Source organism: Lytechinus variegatus, chromosome 17 (assembly GCF_018143015.1).
Source record: "Lytechinus variegatus isolate NC3 chromosome 17, Lvar_3.0, whole genome shotgun sequence".
In the NCBI taxonomy this organism is placed as follows: domain Eukaryota; kingdom Metazoa; phylum Echinodermata; class Echinoidea; order Temnopleuroida; family Toxopneustidae; genus Lytechinus; species Lytechinus variegatus.
The window spans coordinates 1,895,994-1,923,816 of NC_054756.1; the positions used below are offsets into that span (position 1 = coordinate 1,895,994).

The 27,823-nt window shown below is 37.2% G+C and overlaps 1 protein-coding gene across 1 annotated transcript; it reads right to left on the reverse strand.

The window, feature by feature from the left end:
- Positions 1–529: 529 nt before the first annotated feature.
- On the reverse strand, positions 530–23,281 carry LOC121431119 (adhesion G-protein coupled receptor G7-like). The gene is made up of 18 exons (XM_041628620.1): positions 23,064–23,281; positions 20,694–20,885; positions 18,567–18,758; positions 14,130–14,393; positions 13,585–13,703; positions 12,091–12,316; positions 11,417–11,533; positions 10,101–10,222; positions 8,841–8,987; positions 7,796–7,978; positions 7,250–7,393; positions 6,765–6,992; positions 6,040–6,258; positions 4,932–5,044; positions 4,234–4,517; positions 2,100–2,166; positions 1,250–1,508; positions 530–915 (listed from the first exon to the last, which is right to left on the reverse strand). The coding sequence occupies exons 1-18, from the start codon at positions 23,110–23,112 to the stop codon at positions 532–534; spliced, it is 3,309 nt and encodes a 1,102-aa protein (XP_041484554.1). The 5' UTR covers positions 23,113–23,281; the 3' UTR covers positions 530–531.
- Positions 23,282–27,823: the final 4,542 nt, after the last annotated feature.

Sequence of the window (27,823 nt, forward strand, 5' to 3'; positions counted from 1 at the left end):
CTTTATTTCCTTTCCACAAGAACCTACTCTGATTTTTTAAATATATATTTTTAGTTCTATTGGAGATACAGCTTCAAGGTAGTAGCGTGATGATCCAATAGATTTAAGAGGGCTAGACTTGGCGTAGTGAGGAAAATACTAAAACTTTGTAAGCGAGAGAAGCGATCAAGCAAAATTCGACCTTTTTTAATAACAAATATCTAATATTGTGTAAGATTTTAACCTACCATTCAGAAAATAAATCACGTTTTACCTATTTCGCTTATCTTTCTTTTTCTTACTCATGTTCCCTCTTCCCTTGGTCCGCGCTTTTTTTTTTTTGGGGGGGGGGGGGGCTTTGATAGGGGCAATCTGTCAGCCAGTCCTTCCGCTATTATTTGAGATGAGTATATTAACACAAAAAATAATTATTAGATTTTCGATACAGAAGTGGGATCGACAGAAATTTGATTTGAAGTATACTATTTTGGGGTTGATTTTCAAACATTTCTTGATTTTGTTGATTTTCTATCATTATTTCAATCCGCAATATCAAATATTACTTTCATCAGCACGTTCCTTGTAACTGCCATAGTCCATGCCGCTATATCCATCGAATGCAACATCGCCTTCACTGTAAGTAGGATTGGAGATCGACGGTGATGGCATAGGATCAGTCCCGCTGGATACTCCCGTCAGTACCTCGTCCCCGGTGCTGTACTTTCTCTTCCTCCTACTCGTCAAGAACTTCGAAATGGCCGTGAGACTGTCCGAAGCCGATGCAGAGGACACCCGCCGTCCATAGCTGACGTCTCCCTCGAAACAAGAACAGGTCAAACCCCATTGCTGACGAACCATGGGCTTCCGCAAGCAGTAGAGGATGAAGATGAAGAGGCCTTGGAAAGAGTTGAACAAGATGAATAAAGCCTGCACAACCTGCAAAAAAACACACCAAAAGGTTTTGTTAGATAGGCCAACATAATCTATACCTTCATTCAATATGTCTAGGATATACAGATTAATGGGGATCGGTGGATGTGGTGGCTCTTTTTTTCCCGGGTATTAGACAAATTACTTCTCAAATAGTCCATAATCATCTCGGCTACGCGTCGGGTGCGTTTGATTTTTCAAAAGTAGGCCTACCTGTGCATGTTATTCTCTCATTTAATATTGTTATTTGTATAGTAATGCTATGCACATGTTTAAAACACTCGATTCAAAGTGTACAGATATTTATTTGATAAGAAGAAACAATGATGATAAGGTTTACCAGAGTGAACGTTTCGATCAGCAAAAGATAACCGGTGATCCATGTTAACCCTAGCAAAACCAAGATGGCGATTGCGTTCTTGATGCGTTCAATAGTCTCCTCACGAGTCGCATCGCTGTCCTTTTTTATTTTCCCAGCCATCTGAGATGATTTCGATAGCTGGCGAATGACCAGGATGAAGATGACCACATTGGCGACGAGGACAACGGCGACGGGTATCAGAAGACCACCGACTTGAGACCACAGACGAATGAAGCATCTGTGTTGTGTTGGGAGGTGAGGAATTATACTTTATTAATCATCGGAGAAACGTAGTACAGTTACTCATCATAATGATAGTAAATAACAATGTGTATAGCCCACTTCCGAGCTTAATTAGATGCTCAAGGCGCTTCAGAGCAAATGAGAGGATGACAAGATAAAATACATTATAGGATCCGAACATTAACGATGATTAGATATAAAAATGGTTGTCTGTAAAGAGTACTGTTAAACAGGTCTGTTTTCAGTCATGTCAAGTTGCCCCCGAAGATGGACGCTTGAGTATTTTTACTTTTTACATTTCATAGGCGTATGGTCTTGGTTAACAACTATTTTTTCCTACTCTGAAGGTCTTTCTACCTAGATAAATTGAAAACAAGAATTTGAAAAAAGATTTGCTCCTGGAAGATAAATATTAGTGCTAAAGCCGGGGTAATCATAAAAAGCAGTGCCCGGAGGGAGAACAGCTTTCGGAAATATAGTGGGTAAATAAGCCGTTATTATTATTATTAGTAGTAGTATAGGCCTACACAAGTATTGTCATAGCCAAACATTTATGTCCATTATAGTATTACATGAATATACTCACACTTCCTGTCGTGCATACTTCGTATTCGCTATACCACCCGTCAGGATTACGATGATTGCAGGAACACCTGTAAAATAATATCAATTGTGAAAATATTAACAGAAAAGGTAGAATTTATCGATATTTTCTGACTTAAAAGCGCAGTAGACATTTAACCCCTTTATCATGTTTATTTTACGAAATACCCTGCATTACAATTTACAATAATGGAAAAGGTGAAGTATCAATTTTATTTAATCGTTGCGCACTTTATCACTATCATTAGCATCATTATTACTCTTAGCAAGACTGTTATCAATCTATTATAATCATTGTCATCATCATCATACCATAATATTCATGATTGATACTACATACTACTTATCTTCTCAAAATTTGCAAAAATACTATTATTTCATGAGGATTATTTTGTATTGAAAATAAGGTTGATTTCAGCTAGTTGATGTTAGTGATGTTTTGTTTAGTCTTTATTATTTTGGAAAATAATGTTTCATTCTTTTTAGGAGTGATGGAGGATGCAATATACATTACAGTATTTAATGCTTACGAAGTTATTTACAAACATGAAAGTAATTGTTTTTTGTTAATGCTGCAATTATCCATGCTTGAAAAATTAGTGTCGCATTTTTTCTCGGTATTTTCACACTGAAAAATAGTATGATGCTACATGGTAAAATACATACATTGTATACACCTCCCAGCGTTAGTGCCCATAATCTGTTCACATACAGTGGAATATGTCAATATCAGATTCACAATGTAAAATAGGAACATGTTAGCAATATGTGAAGATATCTCATCATTCCGCTTTCTACATGCCTGCTTATTCACGTCTCTTCGTACGCTGTGAAAAGACCATGTGAAACTGTGGACACAGATCACACTCTGAACACACTCGATGACACTGTAAACTGTGGATTGTATTGTGGAACACATAGTGGAACACATTATGAAACGCACCGTGGGAAACACCTAGGAAGACACTGTGTAGAATACAGTGTGGGTTACAATGTAAACACACTGTGGATTATACTGTGGAACACATTATAAAACGCACCGTGGGAAGCACAGGTCCTAGGAAGACACTGTGTAGAATACAGTGTGGGATACAATGTAAACACACTGTGGATTATACTGTGGAACACATTATAAAACGCACCATGTTCAGGAAGCACAGGTCCTAGGAAGACACTGTGTAGAATACAGTGTGGGATACAATGTAAACACACTGTGGATTATACTGTGGAACACATTATAAAACGCACCGTGGGAAGCACAGGTCCTAGGAAGACACTGTGTAGAATACAGTGTGGGATACAATGTAAACACACTGTGGATTATACTGTGGAACACATTATAAAACGCACTGTGGATTATACTGTGGAACACATTATAAAACGCACCGTGGGAAGCACAGGTCCTAGGAAGACACTGTGTAGAATACAGTGTGGGATACAATGTAAACACACTGTGGATTATACTGTGGAACACATTATAAAACGCACCATGGGAAGCACAGGTCCTAGGAAGACACTGTGTAGAATACAGTGTGGGATACAATGTAAACACACTGTGGATTATACTGTGGAACACATTATAAAACGCACCATGGGAAGCACAGGTCCTAGGAAGACACTGTGTAGAATACAGTGTGGGATACAATGTGGAACACACTGTGAACATACTTTGGGACATACTGAAGGACTCTATGGCACATATTCTGAAGTCGGTTTAACTTAAACTCAGGTTTAAGTTGTGGGTAAAGTATGGAGAGCCAATTGTTACATAAATCCCTAACAGTAGAAAGATCGTATTTCAGCTCGTTTGGCTCTCAAATCATTCATAATTGTCTAAGAAGTATGAAAAGATGATTGGCTTTACCATGGGTGAATCAGGAAGGAGCACAGTAAACACACAATTTAATGATTTTTTCTTTACACTTTTGGCTTCCCATAATTTTAGCACAGAGTTAGACCATGGTCTTAAGTTAAACCCGACTTCAGAATAAGGGCCAATGAATATAATGCACTGTGAACGCAATGTGATTTACTGTGAACACACAGCGGGACACTGGAAAATATTGTGTGACACACTGTGGAGCACTGTACACTTTCTAGCAGGAATGTGAGCTTACCCCAGGCTGCAAGGCCGGCTTTGACCATGAAGTTTGGTATGTACGTATTGAAGATCTTGACGATAACCAGGTATGTATTGAAACCTTCCACTCCCATCCAGGCGATAGATGATAGCACAAAGAAGTGGATGAGACCGGCTAGGAACCCACACGCTCCAGGATTCACTTCCACAGTGTCCCGTGCTGTGTCCAGGGCGAGCATGGTGAGGAATGTGATGTAGAGACCGAGCAAGGTGGCGCACAAGCAGATGAAGATCTGGTGCGTCTGGCGACTCCGCAGCTTTCTGTCGACACGATTGAGAACAAGATAGACACACATGATAAGCATCTTCAAAGAAAGGTAACCTGTTTTTCTAATCGACAAGCACAAAGGTCTAGAACAAATTCTTAATACTCCAACAAATTCGCACTTACTTAAGGCAAGGACACAACTGCCTTTTTCTTTTGAACAAATTAGTATAGAAAACTTCCATCCACACAAAACCACTACGCTTTACAATCGAGCCGACGCTACTCATCCGGCTTTAATTTTTAAAGTAATAAAATGCCCTTTTTCCATTTTTCAAAAATGTTTACAAAACAACCGCACACAAACACCACTTCCCATCCCTCACACACCGTGTTTATGCTGCTCGTTCCCGGAAAACAAGTCAAGAAAAAAAAATGATTCGTCACATAAAAATGCAAGAGATGCTTACTTATTCCATAGATATGTCCCTAGGGAGATGACAAGGCAGACCGTTGAGATAGCACATCCAATGAAACTAAGGTAGGTATACGCAGTCTTACCCCCGGTCGCACCTTGGATATCCTTCATGAAAAATAGATAGAAAGTATACTTTATGAAAGGAAATATCTCAGGTAATGAACAAGCAAAGTAAACATGAAAATGAATAGGTTCCTCATTAAGTTTTTTGTCTTTCGAACGGATTCTCGGTGATCGGAAATTCGTAAAATTCCTTTTGGTCTAAAGCGAATCGACTATTTCACCTTTGGCACCTTTGGAAATGACTTGATAGCTAGCCAACTAATACCATTCCTAGGCATCATTGGCTTAGCGCTGTGTGTGGAAATTAGAGAGGACCCAACACAAATGAAATGAAAAATTCCCACATCAGTGCTGGAATAAGGGGATTTTCCTTTACGGATTTGTTGGTCCTGTTTGCCGAGGTGCCACAACAGACATCCGTAGATATTGATCTTTCCTAAATCTCTAATGAATGTTCTCTATTCAAACTTTGTGTCGGTCGGATCCGAAATATTGGCATTCTTTGTAACTTTTATATGTAATAGTCGAGGTAGGCAAGCCTAGAACGGCTGTACGCGCGATAGATTTGGTTTAGGGTTAGGGAGATCCTATAGCAGAGGCGGGATGGGTTTTGGAAATCAATCAATCGAGGATTGAGGTCACCCCCAACATAATTGGCATTGACTTTGTAACAAAAACACTTGTTAATTTTAAAGGAGCATGCTTTATAAACGAGGTAAACTAAAAAGATCCGACAGCCCAGGATTGACAGTTTAGAGATGGTTTTGAAAACTCTGTGGTGATAGCGGTTATGTTTTTTTTTTTTACACAGCTCTGATTAATCTCTCGGGCTGTATGCTCTTTACAGAAACAAAGGAAGCTCTCATTATGTTTCATTCTAAACTCACATTGAGATGAGGGGAGAATATCAGGGAGTAAATGCACGATCAAGTCCAGCAAAACATTTGGATCAGTAACGTAGAGGGCGTCGACCAATCAGAGTTGTACATAGCTGAGTGAAGACGCCCTCTACCTACCCTGCATGAGATCTTCATTACCATTAAGATCGCAAAGTTTGTAAGGTGGTCGCATGCACAGGTGTATGTCTCCAAGATCGAGCTTTCAAGATCAGTGTTAGAACCGTTGGCACCTGGAAGGCTCGATGAACCAGGCAGCATCGAAGTGCCACTCTTGGAATGGACAACCTTACAACCGTCGGGAGACCACAATGAATTCTCTTGGTCCCAGAAAACACACTGTTGGTTCACATAATCAGGCTATGGAAATAGTAAAAAAAGAAGATGATTTTCAAGAGGATGCCAATGTATAAATATGAAATGGATTTTAGATTACATTGAAGAGATAAAGGGCGCCAAAATAATTTGTAAAAAATCAGTCGAGCTGCGCAGTTAATGTATAAAGTGCCGATTCCAAGATTGACGAGGATTGTATCGTCTTATTCTTTACGGTAAATCTGGTGTCATTGTCATTTGGTCCAACCATCACTGGTGTAATACCCACTTAAGTATTCTACTTAGTCTATTGCCCAGATCTTCTAAATGTTGCGGGGCTAAAGCCAGGTTAATATCCAAGTAATTTCGAATCGTTATATGATATGCGCTGTACAAGAGCCGCGTTATTTCAAACATTATAATAATTGACACTTCGTCTATTATCTGCACGTAATTCTCAATGGTGTTTGACCAAAGCGTAATTGGAAATTTGACAAAACTCTTCATTGGCTAAAGATGGAAATGAATGCTATGGATGATCAAGCCCTCACCTCCAAAGCTGTAAAGGTCAAGTTGATTGATTGACCCAGTCCTTCTACTTCCACATCACCAATGCTGAGTAGAACAACAGGGGTGTTGACGGTGGTATTTACATCCGGGTTCTGTCTGCTAGAGTTCAGAAGCGATGGTGAGGAAAAAAGCGCTGGGTTAGCGAAGACATTGAAGATGACCTTGACATTGGTGTCCACTAGGGAAGCAATCTCAGGAGGAAACCGTACCTGTTAAAATGACGAGAAGAATTTGTATTGTGTAAAGGTTGATTAAATGAGCGAGGAATCTCTATACTGTCAACTTTATGAGTGTGACGTGAGCTTTGACAGTTTTTCTCAGTATTTTCCATTATCTCATCATGATAATGTCAATTTCAATCGATAGATTTGTTTAAGAAGGTATATAGGTAATTGCTTGTGATATCAATTCACATCTAAACCATTCGAAGTTTCTGAGTGGAAATTCTATCAGAATTTTTTTTTACCTCAGCTATAAGACCGACGCGTTGTTCCTCTGAATCTTCTCCCATCGTGGCAGTGATGTTAGCATTTGAAAGATCTGTTGCACTTTCCCCAGTGAGGGAAAGTCCGAACCCTTGATCCAGTTCTTCAAGGAGTACATTCCGAACCTTATATCAAAGGGAGGAAAAACAAATTAATAATTTAGAGACTGTGGTTCATTTTCATCTGAAATCAGGTCATGTGTGACTTTCATTCCAATACAATTGAAGAACTGGTGAAGCACAAACAACCATTGACAACCCTATCTAGTTTAATCAGAGACTCTGGTGAGGCTAAAGAGATAACAGTTAAAGGTAAAATCGTATGATTGCGTACGACAACAAAGATGGAGGAAAATATATCATTAAAAAAATAACATATTGTATATGCAGGCCCTTTGTGTGCAAGGGAGAGTGTGTGTGTGTGAGGCTAATTTAGTGGATGGAGCTGTAAAGCTTCTGTATTCAGTGCCAATAATATACAAAACGGTTCTGTCTTTATTCAATGTTTAGGTTACCGGGCTAGGTTACCTGAACTGCGAGATTTTCCTCCGAGACATCAAATGGATCTTCTTCAACGTCGACTTTGTTGAGTTGAGTCTCGTATGCCTCAAACATGTTCGAGACGGCATTACTGGAATCTTGAGCTTCTTGGAGATCGGTGGTGTCAGCCGAACCAACGTTGTTCACAATGCTCACCACAAAAGCAGTAAACTTTGTAAAGAAGGAAACGTAAGTTCAAATAAACATTTTCATTCCATTGTCATCTATATAGAAAAAGTTATACTTTTTCAAAATCAATTGAACATGCTTATTCAAAGCGATGTTGATATAAACATCACTTGTCATAAAAGAAATAGACCAAAACATCGTAAACAAACGTTCAGAATTCAAGATATAATGAACAATATTTTCTATCAACATTGCAAAACTCGACAATTCTATTTGAAACAAATCAGAACGAGGTTAAATGTACAGCATTTATCATGTTTATTCCTTTTATTGGGTACACCATAACCCACAAGGTTTGTATTCAACACTAAAGAGAAGTAGGATAATATTTATAGCAAAAGATAATATGTCCAATCCCAATCAATATAATCATCTTTGAAATTGCCAACAGTGTCCACTCTTAGCTCGAAATCCTGGCAAAACAAGCCATTTTCCTCGAAATCATCAACTTAGAATTTCAAATCTTGTCGAATAATTTGGGCATGGGCATGGCAGAAATGCTAAATTATCACCCAAAGTACAGTGTTCAGACGGGGGGGGGGGGGGGTACTATGATAACTAAACAAAAAATTCATGCTTGGACACTTGCATGTTTTTGTGCTCGCGCAACGTGCCCCCTTGTACCAACAGTGCCCTCCCCCACATGGCCCTGGGAAGCGGGGGTGCTGCGTGTATTATTTTCCATAAGGCAGCACCCCCTAGAATTCTGGCACGTGTCAAAAGATTTGAGAAATGTAACCAACATGATCTCATTTTGTAGTGAACCCTCGTTTTTTTTCTAAAATTTTCATCAGCACCCCCAGATTAAAAAAAATTGTTTCCAGGGCCTTTCCGGGTTTCTTACCTCCCGTCCACTATTGTTCTGATTCACTGTATCTAAGACAAGACCTGAGATATCACTGATGTCTGAGGATGTTAATTCTTCTGTGCTTTCTGTAACAATCGCCACTTGTTCAACAATTTCCTCGGCATTTTCCTCCGTTACCTCCACCTGAAAAAGTTTTAAAAATATTCGTTTGCTTATTTCAAGAACTATACCTAGATTTCGGGTTATTTGCCATTATGCCATATATGCTTTTGCGATTCATTTTCATGTATTGAGGAAAACAACCAGCAAGAACCCCAGTTAATAATGTAATGATATAATCATTCAATTAGGAACAAACAAAATCCCTCCCCTAAAAATGCCCCTCAGAATTTAAGTTGAAAAAAGAGTATATAGATTATATAGTAGATGAATTAGGCCAGCGGAATATTTTCCTAAAACAAATAGCATTTTTAAGAACAACATAAATGTTACTACTGAAACCATTGCATTTTCATTTATTTATTTCCATTTCTGGTAAAAAAAAACATTCAAATACAATCAAATATTTACAAAAAGAAAACATATGAATATCAATAACAAGAATATGGGGGAGCCAGCAGAGGCCATTGGCCTTTCAAAGGCTGGGCTCCAAAGCCATATTGAAATATACATAATATATAGAGAGAAAGGGGGGTACATTTATGTCTGAATTGTGATGGGTAAATTATATATTACTTAAGATTCCTTCATGAGATGCATTTTATACTTTCGTTTGAATGAGGCAATAGATGGGGACATTTTTGCATTTTATTTCTTCACATCGATTTAGTCTGTGGAAACCCTTTCATGACCATGATGACGTCACTCCAACGGGTAGACATCAGAGTTAAAAATCAAATCAAATCTCCATACGAAAATGATCCCCTAGTTTGCCTTTCGTCTTCATGGTTTTGTAAAGTTTTTATTTTACATGTATTGTTTTGGTTCTTAAAAAGGATTGAATTCAAAGACATTGTTCTGGAATTTACAGATAAAGTTTTATTTCAAGGTTCGAATTATGTAAATTATCTGTGATTCAACCAAAGATTCACTCAAAGTTGGAAAATATGATTCTTTTTATTGTCCATGCTACCAACGTTTTTAAGTAATTTCCTTCGAAATTTAACTGTATGACAATGTTTAAAAGCCTATCACATCCTCAAATTCCGATGTCTTAAGTTACACGATTAGTCGACTAGCGATTGATTATAACGGAAACCTCTGTTTCGTTTAACAGTAAATTTAATCGTGACTTACACTGCTAATTTCCTTCAACAATTCAGATACATTCTTGAATACACCGCAATTATCATCTGGAATCCATTTTGGTTTACTGATCTTGTCTCCCAAACACAATGCCGTGCCAACGGGTTGATGAGCTACACCAACCAGAGGAGAGAATTTATAAAGGTATTAATTCACAAATTATGAAAATTATAGTGTGGCCTATTCATTTCTCATATATTTTTGTCACAAACACTGTACAACATAATTGAACACTATATTCTTGGTTTGCTAAAATATAAAGGTTTCGTAACCAAAAGTGAATCGTACACCGCCCTACTTGTAAAGTGGTATACTGATTAGAAAATTAGTTGGCTATGTGTTTACATTTGGTAATTTTGTTTTTTCGTCTTGTGCAAATTTCATAGGAAACACCTAAATTATGCACTAATTTTTTTTGGGAAAAAGAATATCTTAAGAAATATGAAGACAGGTAGATATCTCTTATATCCAATTTTATGTTTTCATGGTAGGGTATCATGAAAATTCAGTTTCGCATAAGAATATTGCATTATGGGAAAATTAAAAAAATTATTTTCTTGGAGTAGACCTTACCCTTTTGCAACTAAACTCTTTTGAAGTACTCATTTGTCAAAAGGGGTTAGGTTCATTTTTCATAAATTTTATTGTTTTCTGTCTCTCAACCTCTAATTTTTAGTCGCTCTGATGATACCAAAGACAATTTCAAATTCAAATAAAAACGTGAATGAAAGTGGCAAAGAAAAAGAGCTTGTTTTTAATCAAAAGAGATTGGATCCATTTCAGTTTACTTGCAAAATGGGTGAGGTCCATATTGATATATTCTTTTTAAATATATCGAAAAATTGAAGACAGGTAGATTTCTTTTATACCCAATTTTAAGTTCACATGACAGGGTAGTACATCATGAAAATTTAGTTTTTCATAAGAATATTGCATAAGTGAAAAAAAAAATGTTTTTTCTCGGAATGGTCCAAAGTGGACCTAACCCCTTTCGCAGCTAAACTCTTCATATGTTAACGACATATTTGTTTTATATGACTTTGTGTTTTTTTTTTAAATAAATAAAAATGATACATGAACCAATAAGTACATTTAGAAATGGATTTCAAGTTTAATTTCTTTATAATTATAATCATCTTGATTATACCATTATAGATCATTAAAGTTCCCGGAATTTTCATTTTTACATTGTTGATGCTGTTTTTGTGAATAACAACGAGTTTTTTTATTATCATAACCTCATTGAGAGATGAGTTAAAACACTATAAACTCATTTATAATACTATACATATCATTAGGATGCTCACCATTTGTCGTATTAAAGGGACACTTTGGTCCTGTTGAATTATATCTGGAATTCACTTCTCCTGCCACGAAAACGGCCTCACCGAACCTTGACATCCACGTGAAGGTAGGACAGATTGCTGGCGTTGAAATATCAAACAGGGAAGGAATTATTCATAAATATTAATGAAAATTACAATATATAAGGCGCCGTATGCAACTCGTTAGAGATGCTCTATGTGCGCAGGTGAAGGAGGGGGGGGGGGGGGGGGGAGGAAACTAAATAAAGGAAAATTGTAATATTGTATTCAGACCATAATTATGTGGGTAATTTATTTAGTTTAATCTTGAATTAGTATTGATTATGCCAAAACATGCGTAAGTTCTAAATGGTGTAGAGGCAAGATGATTTGAGTTTCGTGTAGGGAGGGGGAATGAAGGGTAATGGGGACAAGGGTGCGCCTTGGGGAACACCAGGGGACATTGCCTGTTCAATCAACAGAGAACCTCGGTTATTATTTTTTTTATTTGTATTTAACTTAAATTATCATCCTTAAAAATACCAAACAGGAAAGGTACAATTCGGTATGTGCAGTCAAAGGAGCGCTGATTGGTTAAGGGAATATGAAGTCAATTAACCTTAATCACCAGTCTGATTAACCAGATGAATAAATAACCAAAATAATTTGATACTCACAGGTGCTTGTAATCGTGACTGTTGATACATCAAGTATTCCATCAGACTGGGCGGACAAGGCTTGGAAAGAGTCTTGCACAGTTTGATGAATCTCGAAAGACGAGGATCCGTTTTCTACGACGTACATATTCAGGTTAGCTATGATGCTTCCCTCTCGAAGATTGGATGATACCACAGACAAAGAATTCTCTTCAAAGTTACCAGACTCCATCAGACCAGTTTGGACCTGGAAATAAACAGGAGCAGCGTATATATTGGAAGGATTATAAATCTGCTAAAACAGGAAAATGCGACAGTTCTCTCGGATAACTAATATTTCTACAGTGCGTTTAAAAAAATAGTTTACATTTAGAAAAAAATCCTGTAAAATTATATATTTGTAATATTCTGAAGATTTTTCCACATTTTAACATTGGTACAGATCCATTTAAGTAAATGACGATATAACTGTCGAAAAATATTTCCGCTTGGGTGAGCACCACTCACTTTTGAAAAGTTAGTGAAAAATGATTTTCGCAGAACTTTGAAATAGTTATACGAATAAAGGTAGACCTTAGTCATGAAGAAAAAGTGAAATTTAGCTCGTAACATTGATTTGAAGATATATTTTTACCTTTTTTAACTTGTTTCCTTGCCCAAAACACTTCGAAGAGTGGATTGCGCCCCACCCCACTTCCCCCACACACTGAGGCCATCGTGACGATATTTGTTTACACTAAGCTGTGATTTACATGAAATGGCTTAGGCTTGATTTCCAGTTTCATAATCATTGTCAAGCTTCGGAAAAGTGTAGAGATACATCTATCAAATGAAAAATGAAATGTTTACCTACTTTAAATGATAAAATTTTAGTGAAAAATGCTGGAGATGTCTGATATAAATTTTTGTTCAGATTCAGTTGTGTCCTCAGATCCAGCTGGGACAAAAAGGGTAAAGTTTGTGCTTACTAAGTGTTGAAATTTCAATTTGGTTGGCAAAATTATTACTAAATGCTTGATTGTATCCGTTTTATTTCAATTGACTAAAAGAGCAAAGGAATAGTATGAGAAATGTTGTGCAGGACAAGTTTGATTTCGCCCTTTCCCCTTGACACAGCCTGAAAACAAGCATTTCTGCGCAGATTTCTGCGAGCTTTACAAAAACTTTTAATTTCATTGGATAGATGAGACCCAAACCCAAGATCATATGTGAAAAAATTACCCACATGCTGCATATTTTTTAATTCCCAGGGTTTTTTCAAAGTGTAAACTTTTTTTTGACACGCACTGTACAGGACAATGCGTTTTCTGCAAATATCACGATTATTGGAAACGAACGTCCCCTTTCCTTAATATCTACCTTCTATATTATCGAACCTTAAGAGCGTTAAGAATTTAAGTGTAAAATGCAACATCAACATCATTAACATTATCAATTCCTTTTTAATACCATCAATACCATGACTACTGATGCTTAAAGAAATTTCGCATTCGTTGAAATTTTTATAGTTCTTACATAATTTTCGATCATTTCCGATGCATCACTGTGATACTGTGACGTAATGTCTGATAAATCCCCGGATGAAGTGACGTTGATATTAAACCTGGCGTTCTGGATCAACACGTTTGATAACTCTGTAGATTTAAACAATAAAAATAATTTGAACTGTACTGTAATCGATTATCCTGAATTAATGACTGTTCCATGCATTTACGTGTGTGTGTGTATATATATATATATTTAAATACACAAACACACCCTCCCATATACAGTATAAAGGAGGACCTATATATAAGGGTGTGTGTGTGTAATAAGGCCTAATCTGTAAATGTACAAATTTTTGTGTAAAATCTACCAGGGAAATAATATTTTTTGTTAACGAACAAACATACACTTTCAATTTAACTCAATATTTGTGGGTTTGTTATCTCATTCTTTTAGAGTATATTGGCTAATTATCCATTAATTCTAATTTTACTTGAGTTGAGACAGAACTCCCTGATTCTATAGTCAATTTAAACAACTTGAAAACAGAGCATGTTTGATTGAACTAAATTTACCTGTGATATAAATGGAGGCTTGATCCGTGAAGATCTCAGTAACCCCATTATGGTTTACTCCTTCTCCTCTACAGCGGTAGTATCCAATATCTGATGGAGTCATGGATAGAATGGTGTAAACTGGCTGGTTTTGAGTTCCAGCGATCGTGATATTATCCTTTTGCCATTCGAAGCGAACAGCGTTCTCGAAACCACACGTCATCTCAACGCGTTCAAGTGCGCTTATTGTAAGACTGGTAGGTGAAGATACAACACGAATCGGTTCTGGAAGATAGAATGACATTCAAAAACTTGATAAATAACAGCAGTGATTCTGGATGGCTCAACACCCTTGAGGAGTAAAAGGAGACATGATAAGAGGTAATGCTTACTATTTTACTATTCTACCTTTGCTTTCATGAGTTTTTTTTTTTTTTTGGGGGGGGGTCTTTCGTATACTCGCAAAGAAAGCTTTCACCTCGCGACGTTGGAAGGAATCAATAACAGAGAAAATATTTCGTTAAATACCCTTCATGACAAAGAACAGCCGAGAGGTGTTTGTTGAAAAATATCGGTGAACCGGACAGCAGTTTCATCCTATGAAAAAAAATACCAACATGTCGTTTGTCCCGAATGTAAGACGAACTTGCTGACTCTTTAATTCACCAATTGTTGTTAAGTGTCATGAAGAGCATACATTTTCTATTTTCTTGAATCCGTCATTGAAGCGAGAAGTCCCTAATATCTCTTCAGGACTTGGATGGAAAGATAGTACCTTCATAGATTTTTAAGAAGGTAGTGATATTCCCCATTCCCCACCTCTAATAAAGTGTACTCCAATCATGGAAGAGTTTTATTTTTAGTAACTGCCTTTAGTATTTAGTATTTTTTACCAGGTGGGTTGGCGCTAGGGCTTTTCTAGCGGGGCTGTAGTGTGGATGCTTGGATTACCGATTACCGACGTCCGTCGACCATGAGTCTTGGATGTGTTCAACATTATGTTCCAAATTCTTCTTAGTCACATTTTCCCGTCATACTCACGAGCAGTTCCAGCTTTTTTGCGATCATGAACACGAGAGGATCAAACAAGTAATACGAGCGCGAAGAGCGAGCTATTTTTTTTTTATATTTTGGCATAAAAACTAAAAATTTGATACGTTTACATAAAAAAAAAATCAGTTTTTGCATCGAAAGCTGTGTATCTCAATAAACATAACGCGAGTACGAAGCGCGAGCTGAAGTTTTTGTTTTACTGCCTTGAAAGGAAACATGAAGGAAAATTGTGAAGAGTCTGTGGAGCTCACTAAACAAGTGATGAGAGCGCGATCTTAACAATTTTTAGATTTAGCCTTAGTTTAAACTGGGACATGCTAATCACTGTCAGTACAAAATCGTAAGATGACAAATTTTCATATTTTGACCTGAAAACTTAACATTTTCGCACGTATGTGCCCTATAAAGAACAAACTCAGATTCCGCATACGTAACTGAATTATCTGTGTACCTTATTCCGATGGAAATTTTAAGCACTGTCCAACATGAAAGAAATTTGACGAGAGGATATGGATCTTATAAGATATGATGCGAGCGCGATGCCATACTGATTTTTTTTTAGATTTAGAACTTAAATCGGGACTAACTTTCTCATCACGTTTGTATAGCGAGAAAATAACAAGCACAGTATGCAATTCAACATTATTTTATCGACAAGGATATTTGAAGTCAAAGACCTAACAGAAACAAGATACATGGAGCAGCCCTGCGTGACCCAACATTCATTTTCCCGACAGACGCCAGTCCAACGTGCAGATTCCACATCTTTGATTAAATCGACACACAGGTTTACGTAATCAGAACCAAAACGAGTAACTGGACATTCGACTAAAAAAGGAGAAGGGAAGAGGGGAAGGTGAAATATATTATTTTCCTAATATTATGTCAAAATTTATCACTAAATTTAGTATTTCAATAAATATATCAACATTTTGCTCGCTCATTTGCTCTAAACTTTTATAAATCTTACGCGATACGCCATATCTAGCCCCCTCAAAATGTATAGGTTATCACACCACTGGTCACTAGCGTACCTACGAGGGGGGGGGGGCAAGCTGCCCCCTGACGAGTCACAACCCATGCAAAGAACGTATCCTTTCCCCTTCCCTTGACGAGCTTGAAGATTATTTTTATTTATCTTTTTTTTGCTTGTCATTTTTTCTTTTACTAAATCCTCTATTGGTTGAGATTTGAAGACTTTTTTTTGCTTGTCAATTTTTGGGCGGACGAAAGCCCCCCCCCGTGGAAAATCCCATGTACGCCACTGGTTTTAGATTAATAAAGGAAGGTGCTCGCAAGCCAGGTCTAGTCCTGAGTAATTAGTGTCCAATCGTGCCTTACAAATTCGTCATACGGGATGTTCGCAAAATCTTCGTCCCCAGCAAGATTGCAAAAGTTTGCCCAACCTCTCACACAAGCCGCGAAGTTTGCCGAAACGTGTAACATAAAAAGTCCTTTGCAATATGCGTTCGTCCTCGTGTAATGAGTAAGATATGCAAGGCTACAACTTGCCATTTTGGGGCACAAACTGGGAGGCTACGGCACTGTTCACGCATAGTTCACGACAAGTTTACGAATATCTAAAGTCGTTGGATTACTGAGCCGACCGAGAAAACTCGATCATAATCTCAACAAAGAAGAAACTGAGGCTTTGAACGATAATACTATAATAATAATAATAGCCAATTTTTATAAAGCGCTTTTCCCAGAATGGCCCAAATCGCGTTACAGCATATTATTACCCCGGTCATTGGATTCGATTCGATTCGAAGAAAGACATGAACATCATAGTTTTACCAGCAGACAAAGGTAGGACTGTGGTTATTCTGAACACTTGTGATTATAACAGCAGATGTGAATCTCTTTTGAATGATACCAACACAAGAAACTTGGTTCAAAGGATCCTACAAGCAAGTATAAGAAGGAACTTGTTAGTGCTCTACAAGAAATAGAGAGAGCCGGTGGTATCAACAGAGACGAATATCGCAGGTTATACCCAACTACAGATACTCCTCTTAAGTTTTATGGTCTCCCTAAAATCCATAAACCGAACATTCCACTTCGACCGATTGTCAGTAGTATTGGATCAATTACCCTGTGCCAAGCATCTTGGCTACATTCTGTCACCTTAATTAGTTGGTCAGACTTGTCATCATGTAACTGATTCTCAATCTTTTGCTGAATGTATTAAAAATGCGCGTGTTGAGGAAGACGAGGAACTGAGATCATATGACGTGACAGCTCTTTTCACTTCAGTTCCTATCGACAAGGCTCTGAAAATTATTCCAACCTAAACTTCAGAGCGTGCACAGTTGGAAAGATAGGACTCGCCTATAAGTGGACCACATTGTGAAACTGTTGGATGTTTGCCTGCGTTGTACTTATTTTGTTCACAATGGCGTATCTTATCAGCAGATCCATGGAGCAGCGATGGGATCGCCAATTTCCCCCATTGTTTGTAATCTGTACATGGAACGTTTTGAACAATTATCTCTTGAGTCAACACCTCATCCTCCAATATGGTGATTTCGATATGTTGATGATACACACACTAAACTCAAGAAAGAATTCTCGCAGGAATTTACTGATCATCTGAAAGTCTCCGCCTAAAAAGGACAACCCCAAGCCATCGACCGAAAGGACAGATTGTACTTCCGTACGTTAAAGGATTATCGGAAGCCCTTTTGTAGGAATTTCAGTCAATTTGGTTTAAGGGTGTGCTACAAACCAACAAGGACCCTTAGACAGTACTTGGTTATTTTATTTCTTGTCAAGGAAGGACGACGAAGGGTTGTCGTCACGAATCATATCTAGGAGAATCAGAACGTTCCCTAAGGACAAGATTCCTTGAACATCGACGCACTAGCTCCACTTCCTCTGATGTATCTCAGCACATCCACATCGAATCCCCAGGCCATCGTGTTGACTTCAACAAGGTACAAGAGCTGGACAGGGAGCCGCGGTACTTCGAGAGGTGTGAAAGAGGCCATCTACATCCGGGCGTAATTAGACCAAATGAGAATTAGATCAAGTGACGATTAGCCCAATAGGGCATCAGACCAATTTGCTGTTAGACCAAGTGGTCATTAGACCAGTTGGCTATTAGACCAAGAAGGCATTAGACTAATTGGCTACTAGACGAAGTGGGCAATGGACTAAGTGGGTTTAGCCCAAATGTTCGACCATCTGATGATTAGACCAAGTGAAAATGGACCAACGGGCAGTAAACCTGATGAATAAGGTTGGCATAATAGCGCATACATAGCCCCCCCCCCTCTTGAACGCAATTCTATGTTCAACAGCCAATCCAAATTAAGATTTCCATTAATGACAAAATTAAACATTAGGCCAATAGTAATTTCATAATCATAAGAAATTTTTAATGCATTTAGGACATGAATTTACCTGGGGCTACCGTTTCATCCGCAGTGGTGGGCTCTTGCATTGTTGTCATTGGTGTTGATGGTGGAGGTTGTGACGTAGTATCGGGTATTGGAGTGGTTAAGCCAGTGGTAGCTGTGTCTTGGCTTGGGGTTGCAGCATCGCTTGTTGTCGGAGGATGTGTGGTTGGTGTATCTGAAGTAGTTGATGGTACCACTGTGGTAGGTGTGTTTGAAATATAGGTTGTACAATAACAAGTATTATATTACTAGCTTGATTAAAGAGAAGCTATGATAACGAAATTTATATGGAACATATTGTGTACATGAATTAGATACATGTACATTTAAATCTACTACTACTACTACTACTACTACTACTACTACTACTACTTCTACTACTACTACTACTTCTACTACTACTACTACTTCTACTTCTACTTCTACTACCACTACTACTACTACTACTACGATTACTACTGGTCGCATTTCATAAGTTGGGTATGCAAAAAGGGTGGCGTATGAACAATTTTCCACACGGTGCCATGGATAAATTGTTGCTACATCACAGCATCTTGACCACATTTATTGAGTAAGATCTCATTTTGAGTCTAGAACTATAGGCTAAATATATTACTATGAATTAGATCAATACAATATCAGGAACTAAAACTATAACACATTAAGTTTGAAGTAATAGGGGTGGCGGAGCCAATGGATGCGGTGAATGATAAAATATTAATTAAACTTAATTAACAACTAACTACAATATGTAATATGACTGTTATCCTCATATTTCTGGGTGTTTTAAAGCAGGGAACAACTAAATGTCATAAAAATTTGGCAATTTTGAAAATATGCAGCAATGAAATACATGTGTATGTCAGCTCTGATCTGTAACCTTATCAATTAGTAAACTGAGAAATTTGGTTAATTATCTAATTTGTAATCTTAATTTTTAGTACAAATGTTGTGTATCTTGCAACAAACATTTCTACCCATGTGTCATTTTGCCAAACATACAAATAGAGTGACAGGTATTTTTGGGGGCAAAAATGCGTAATTAAATACTGTTAATTAATTAGTATAATTAAATGCATAAAATAGTAGATAATTATTCAATTTTTGGTACAGGTTTAATCATTAATGTTTCAAGATTATAACTGCAAAATACTAGGGTGATCCAATGTTGCATTAACTTTGGACACCATTTTAAGTGCAGCAGGTCCAATTTGAGAAAAACACATTTCAAAATTCACATTTACCTTGACGTCTATGTAATAATTAGCTGTTAATTAGTCATTTCAAGGAGAAATAAAGGTATTAGAGACTTCAATTTTTTTCCATTATTTAGAGAATGGTACTAGCTATAACATCAAAAAATAAAATTTTTGACCATTTTTACCCTGTTCGCGAAATTGGACCACCTTATGACATGCGACCTACTACTACTACTACTACTACTACTACTACTACTACTACTACTACTACTACTACCACCACTTCTGCCACTACTACTAATTCTACTACACTGCAAAAACTCCGGTGTTGATTTAACACCAGCCCGGAATCCATATATGTCCACACCAGAAAATTATTGAAACAACACCAGTTTGGACTCAAACCAATGCTGTTTTAATACTAATTGGTGTTGTGTAAACACCTATCTGGTGTTAGACCAAAACGAAACTGGTGTTGTTTAACACTTCTCTGGTGTGGACATATATAGATTCAGGGCTGGTGTTAAATCAGCACCAGAGTTTTTGGTGTGTACTGCTACTACTACTGCTGCTACTGATACTTCAACTATTACTAAAAAAAAGGAAAAAGGAAAGAGAGAAGGATGAAATATACCATTCCTGGATATAATGTAACAATTTTTTTGTAATAAAATGCCAAATTTTTGCTCGTGATATTTTGCAAGTGATATTGAAACAACCGTCAGTAATCCTGATGAATAAGGTTAGCATAGTTCATTCAAAGTACACACGATATTACCACATTGTCACCGCCTCCCCACCCTGAACACCACAATTTTATGTTCAACAGCCAATCCAAATCAATATTTCCATTAATGACAAGATTAAACATTAGTTCAATAGCAATTAAATAATCATAATAAATTTTTGATGCATTTAGGACATGAATTTACCTGGGGCTACCGTTTCATCCGCAGTGGTGGGCTCTTGCATTGTTGTCATTGGTGTTGATGGTGGAGGTTGTGACGTAGTATCGGGTATTGGAGTGGTTAAGTCAGTACTAGCTGTGTCTTGGCTTGGGGTTGCAGCATCGCTTGTTGTCGGAGGATGTGTGGTTGGTGTATCTGAAGTAGTTGATGGTACCACTGTGGTAGGTGTGTTTGAAATATACATTGTATAGATCATATACAACAATAAACAAGTATCAATGACAATGTTTTATTATTAGCTTGATTTTGAACAATAAGAGAAGCTATGATAATGAAATGTTGTGCATATGGAACATATTGTGTATATATATATATATATACATATATATATATATATATATATATATACACATATATATATATATATATATATATACATATATATATATATATATATATATATATATGTATATATAAATATATATATATGTATATGTATATATATATATATATATATATATATATATATATACATATATATATATATATATACATATATATATATAAGATTTAATTTAAATCTACTGCTACTACTACTACTACTACTACTGCTACTACTACTTCCACTACAGTCCTACTACTACTTCTACTACTATACTACTACTAATACTATTACCACTACCACTACTACTACTACTACTTCTACTTCTACTACTTCTACTATTACTGAACAAAGGACAAAGGAAAGAGAGAATGGTGAAATATAATATAATTTCCTGAATACAATGTAAAAAAAATTATAATAAAAATGCCAAAATTTTTGCTCTCTCGCTTTGCTTTCTCGCAGCTTTTTTTAATGAGATAAATTTTGCCCGATACGCCATATCTGCCCCCTCAAAAATGTTGCCTCATTATATCACTGCCTGTTCATACCATGATACGACCGGAAAATTGTTGGCTCTTGCCCTCTCTGGCCACCGACCCCTGTTACGCCCATAGTGACTTAGCAAAGATATCGTGAAAAAAAATTGTAATAAAAATGTCAGAAGCTTTGCTCTCTCGCTTTGTTTTCTCGTTTTTTTTTAAAGAGAGATCATTTCTGCCCGATACGAAATATCTGTCTCCTAAAAAATGTTGCCTCATACCACTGCCTGTTCATACCGTGATACGACCGCAAAATATTGTTGGCTCTTGCCCTCTCTGGCCACCGACCCTGTTACGCTCTTAGTGACTTAGCAAAAGATATCGTGAAATAAGTCAAAGCGGTTTTAAAGGAATTTTGGTTTCATAGGCCACACGAACGATTTGCTATGGATACGTAAAAATGTAAAAAAAAATAATAAAACGAAAGGTCCAGGTCGCATTCCACCATGCTGACAAAAGCTCATCCAATGTGCGCATAGGATAGGAAGCTTGGCTAATTGCTTGTGGCGGTCGTTTTTTGTTAAAATAAATGGCCTACAGATGGGGGGGGGCTCTTTCCCCCTCAAAAAATCATGAATAAGAAATAAAAAATGAATGGAAAAGGGAAAGAGAGAAGGGTGAAATACTATATATTATTTTCTGAATATTGTCCCAAAATCTAGAACTAAATTTGATATTTTGATAAAAGTATCGAAATTTTGTTCACTCGCTTCGCTCTCAACTTTTTATAACTTTTACAGGCTCCGGCACTGTTCACGACTAGTTCACGCATAGTTCACTACGAGTTAACAAATAGTTTACGAATTAACTGATTATTAGACGAACTGGTATTAGACCGAATGCATTTAGACCAAGTGGCTATCAAAATAGACCAAATGACAGTTAGACCAAATGAAAATTAGACCAATGACAATCAGCCCAATAGGGTATTAGACCAATCGGCTGTTAGACCAAGTGGTCGTTAGACCAGGGGCCTGTTGCATAAAACTTTTTACCTGAGAAAACTCTGGTAAAAACTGAAAACTTAGGTTAGTCTGATATCTGCCATTGACCTTAACACAGGGCAAAAACTCCGGTAAAATCAACCTGAGTTTTCTCGGGTAAAAAGTTTTATGCAACTGGCCCCAGTTGGCTATTAGACCAAGTGGTCATTAGACAAATTGACTATTAGACCAAGTGGTAAATAGACGAAATATGAATTGGACTAAGTGGGTTTAGCCCAGTGATGATGATTAAACTAAGTGATATTGGAACAACCGTCAGTAATCCTGATGAATAAGGTTAGCATAATTCATCCAAAGTACACACGATATTAGCACATAGTCACCGCCTCCCCACCCTGAACATCACAATTCTATGTTCAACAGCCAATCCAAATCAAGATTTCCATTAATGACAAAATTAAACATTAGTTCAATAGAAATTTCATAATCATAATAAATTTTTGATGCATTTAGGACATGAATTTACCTGGGGCTACCGTTTCATCCGCAGTGGTGGGCTCTTGCATTGTTGTCATTGGTGTTGATGGTGGAGGTTGTGACGTAGTATCGGGTATTGGAGTGGTTAAGTCAGTAGTAGCTGTGCCTTGGCTTGGGGTTGCAGCATTGCTTGTTGTCGGAGGATGTGTGGTTGGTGTATCTGAAGTAGTTGATGGTACCACTGTGGTAGGCGTGTTTGAAATATAGGTTGTATATACAATAATAAACAGGTATCAATGGCAATGTTATATTACTAGCTTGATTTTGAACAATAAGAGGAGCTATAATCAAATTTTGTGCATATGTAACATATTGTCATGTACAACGCTCACTTAGCTTGTAGTAACGCCCAAATACACCGTTGCATGGCATTAGGAGGTGACGTCACAATACGATTCAATTCATTGCGCTCAGTAAAAAATGATGGTGACAATGACAATGAATGACCATTGCAATGGATTTGTTAGACCCATGCCACACTTATTAGGGTATTGGAGCCGTTTCATGCAAATTTTACAATGTATTCTTCTTTTGCATTTTAAATATTTACATAATAGATAGAAGGAAAAGAAGACGCAGAAGAGGAGGGAGGAGGTAAAAAGAAAGTAGAAGATGTGGTAGTGAAGAAGAAGCAGTAGAAAAGGGAAGAAAAGGCAAGAAATGCACCGATAAATCGGATACTAAACATAAAGATAAAAATAGACGATAAGAGAAAGAAAAGAAACTCAAAGAAAGTTAATTCCAGGAGATCAAATATTCATTTCAGTCATTTTATCATTTGTATATACCCGGGGTACATACACAAGAGAGAGAGAGAGAGAGGGGGGGGGGGGTGATTTATAGAGAAAGGATATACTTATAAGCAAAACAAGGAAACTATGCTGTATAGCTAGCGAGAACATTTCATTATCAAATGACAACATTTTATTAATTTGTTTACAAGTTTTCGGCATTACTCCTATTTGTTTAAGATCGGTATGCTCGATCTGTAATGAACATCATAAGTCAGAAAAAACCGTTCTTAAACAAATAGGAGTAATGCCGAAAATTTGTAAACAAGTTATTATTTCCTTCTATTAAAGTCTCTTCAGTTACTAAAATTTGACTAGGTTAAAACGACTTTTGCGGCTGGTGGTATTAAGGAGTTAATTCATTTTGAATGAGCTAGGTATCTTGATAGAATATTTCTTGAGAAGTATTTTCCTTTCTTTTTTTAAAAAGGGCATTGATATAATTAATGAAGTTAGTCTCCCATAACTTCAATATTACAAAAATTACATACTCGACATCTTCCGTGGATTATTCGAATACCGGACCGGAGACAATAGGTAGTTTATGGTAACCACATCTAAATCTACTAAGAATAATGTCGTTCAGGTGAAATACGCGTTTAGCCTGCTGTGGGATTTTGCTTTACGCTTTCAATATCTTTGCTCCCTTTTCGTAGAATACTGCAGGGAAAAACTTTTTAAATATTTCAGCTAAACTCCGAGGCGTTGTACAACATAATTAGCGAATATTCCTATTCGTGCAATGGTGCAAGATTTCGAATTAAGCAAAAGAAAGGGACACTTTATTTTACTCGGCTAACGCCTCGTTGAATAGAGCATCTTTCTTTCACCTTATGTAGTCCAGTTATTTTAGCCCAAAATGTGACCAAACTTGAAATAAATTTCAATATATTTTTTTCACAACAATGCATTTCTGTGATGTCCTTAGTACAACATACTAACTATCCAAATAGGGGAAAGGCATGTAATTTGCATAAATCCAAGTTGGCTGCCAAAATAATTGACTATGCCTTATTCTTGATAATTTTTGTACAGACGATGGGAAAATCTTGAATGAATACGCAATTCACTGTGATTTTTAGATTTTTTAGTTTTTAGAAATCGATCGCACTCGTTTTCGGGACGGCCCGCTTAATAGTTTTCAAATAATGTGAGAATTTATGCCAAACTTTCCATGTTATCTCGCTAAGTTGATTTATAAATTGTTATATGTCAACTTGGCGAGATATTTGAACTCTCGACAGGCCTCGGACACTTCATATATCGCCATGTCGATATACCATGTTTTATAAGACGACTTGGCAAGATAAAATATCTCGCCATGTTGACATATAACATATTATAAGTCAACTAGGCAAGATAACATATCTCATCAAGTCGATGCCACTCTAAAGGCTCCGTAGTTTTCTACAAAGCAACTTTTATGTTAATGAAATCTCTTGGAAAAAATAGAGGAAGCATTGCTCGGCATGCTGCATGCAATAACGTTCAAGAACATTAAATCATAGTGCCGCAATAGCCTGTCGAAGGTACCCCCTTATTTGCAAAGGTGGAATGAATGGAATGAAGAGAAAGAAGCCTGTTACGAAAAGGCGCTCAATCCCATCCAACCCAAAACGTATTGCCTTATGAACCCGGGGTTACTTGGGTGCTGAAGCACAAAAAAAAAATCCTTGGGGTGTTGCATGTATATTCCCCATAGAGAGCACCCACAGGTATCCTGAAAGTGACCTTCATTTCGTTTATATTGAACCTCCTTTTCTTTTTTTCTTGATTATAAATTTTTTTTTAGAAAAAGGAAAAAGATGAAAATATTGAGTTGAAATGTTTGAGTAGCCATTATTTCAAATTATGGACAATTGAAATTCCTATACGACATTTATTTTCCCAAGTGGGATATTACTCTCTCTAATTGGACATACAGTTCCCTATGTGACTTTTGGTTTCCCTAATCGGACATTTGATTTAGCTTTATGGACACTTTGAACCTACAGGGAAATCTGAAATCCTTTATCAGACATCCATATTCTTATGCGGACATTTGTTCATGCATGTATACGGACATTTGAAATACCTATATGGACGGTTGGTTCCAATCTGCGGACACTTGACATGTTTGACCTGGAAAACCTATACTACGACAACGACAACTATTACTACTACTACTACTACTACCCTTATGGAACAAACACAGTGTTACCACAGTGTGTTCACATAGTTGACTATGTGTAAACTATGTGTTAACTATGTGGTCACAGTGTTGTCACAGTGTGAGACTTCAGATCACATAGTTAATCACATAATTTCCCACATAGTTGGGTAACAAACACAGTGTTACCACAGTGTGTTCACATAGTTGACTATGTGTAAACTATGTGTTAACTATGTGGTCACAGTGTTGTCACAGTGTGAGACTTCAGATCACATAGTTAATCACATAATTGCCCACATAGTTGGGTAACAAACACAGTGTTACCACAGTGTGTTCACATAGTTGACTATGTGTAAACTATGTGGTCATAGTGTGAGACTTCAGATCACATAGTCAATCACATAATTGCCCACATAGTTGGGTAACAAACATAGTGTTACCACAGTGTGTTCACATAGTTGACTATGTGTAAACTATGTGGACACAGTGTTAGACTTCAGATCACATAGTTAATCACATAATTGCCCACATAGTTGGGTAACAAACACAGTGTTACCACAGTGTGTTCACATAGTTGACTATGTGTAAACTATGTGGACACAGTGTTAGACTTCAGATCACATAGTTAATCATAATTGTCCACATAGTTGGGCAACAAACACAGTGTTGCCACAGTGTGTTCACATAGTTGACTATGTGTAAACTATGTGGTCACAGTGTGAGACTCAGATCACATAGTTAATCACATAATTGCCCACATAGTTGGGTAACAAACACAATGTTACCACAGTGTGTTCACATAGTTGACTATGTGTAAACTATGTGGACACAGTGTTAGACTTCAGATCACATAGTTAATCACAAATTTTGCTCACATAGTTGGGTAACAAACACAGTGTTACCACAGTGTGTTCACATAGTTGACTATGTGTAAACTATGTGGTCACAGTGTTAGACTTCAGATCACATTGTTAATCACATAATTGCCCACATAGTTGGGTAACAAACACAGTGTTACCACAGTAAGTTCTTCAATCATACCCGAGAAAAATTTAACAAGCAAGAACAAGGGTCTTCAAGCTCGATCGCGCAGGGCGGGGGGGGGGGGGGGAGCAGGGAGGAGTACTAAACTTGAAAAATGGTTTGATGCACTATTCCCAATACAATCTCCATTTAGTTTTTAATTTACACTGAAATTTTGCCGGTAATTTTGATATTTGATGATTTTTTTATTTTCTTTTAAGATCATCATCGCAATGGATAAACTATCAGTAAAGGCTATAACGTTAATAGAGTACTAGATATCCGGAACTCTTCGGTAAATCTCGGCATCGGAAATCTATTTTCGGCGAGGCATGCTAGCGCGCTAGTGTAATACATGTGCGTTTCAAATTCACTCGCTAAAGCTCACCGACGCCCGTTACACTTACAGTTTATCGCTTCATCCAATATTTACGCCCGTTAGAATCTGATCTTACTGCACTTTGTCTTAATCTTCTTGAATTGATAAGGATATCAACCATGTGCGTCTTAGTACACTGGGTGGAAACAAGGAACTGTTACTTCTAGCGATTTTGTAACAAACAAAAATATGTCGGTCAACTTGGTGGACCCGAAGTTTGAGGGCCTGGTGGAGTCCGGAACCCCGCAGAGAAACGGCCGAAACATTGGCTGGGATGTGGAAGGCCAAGGTGTTAGTGGCCAGTGGTAAATATACATTATTATATCCTGATTTGTACCTAATATGTAATTATTTATGCTCTCCCTTTGTCCAGGGGTAATTGCCGAAGAACCGTATGTATATAG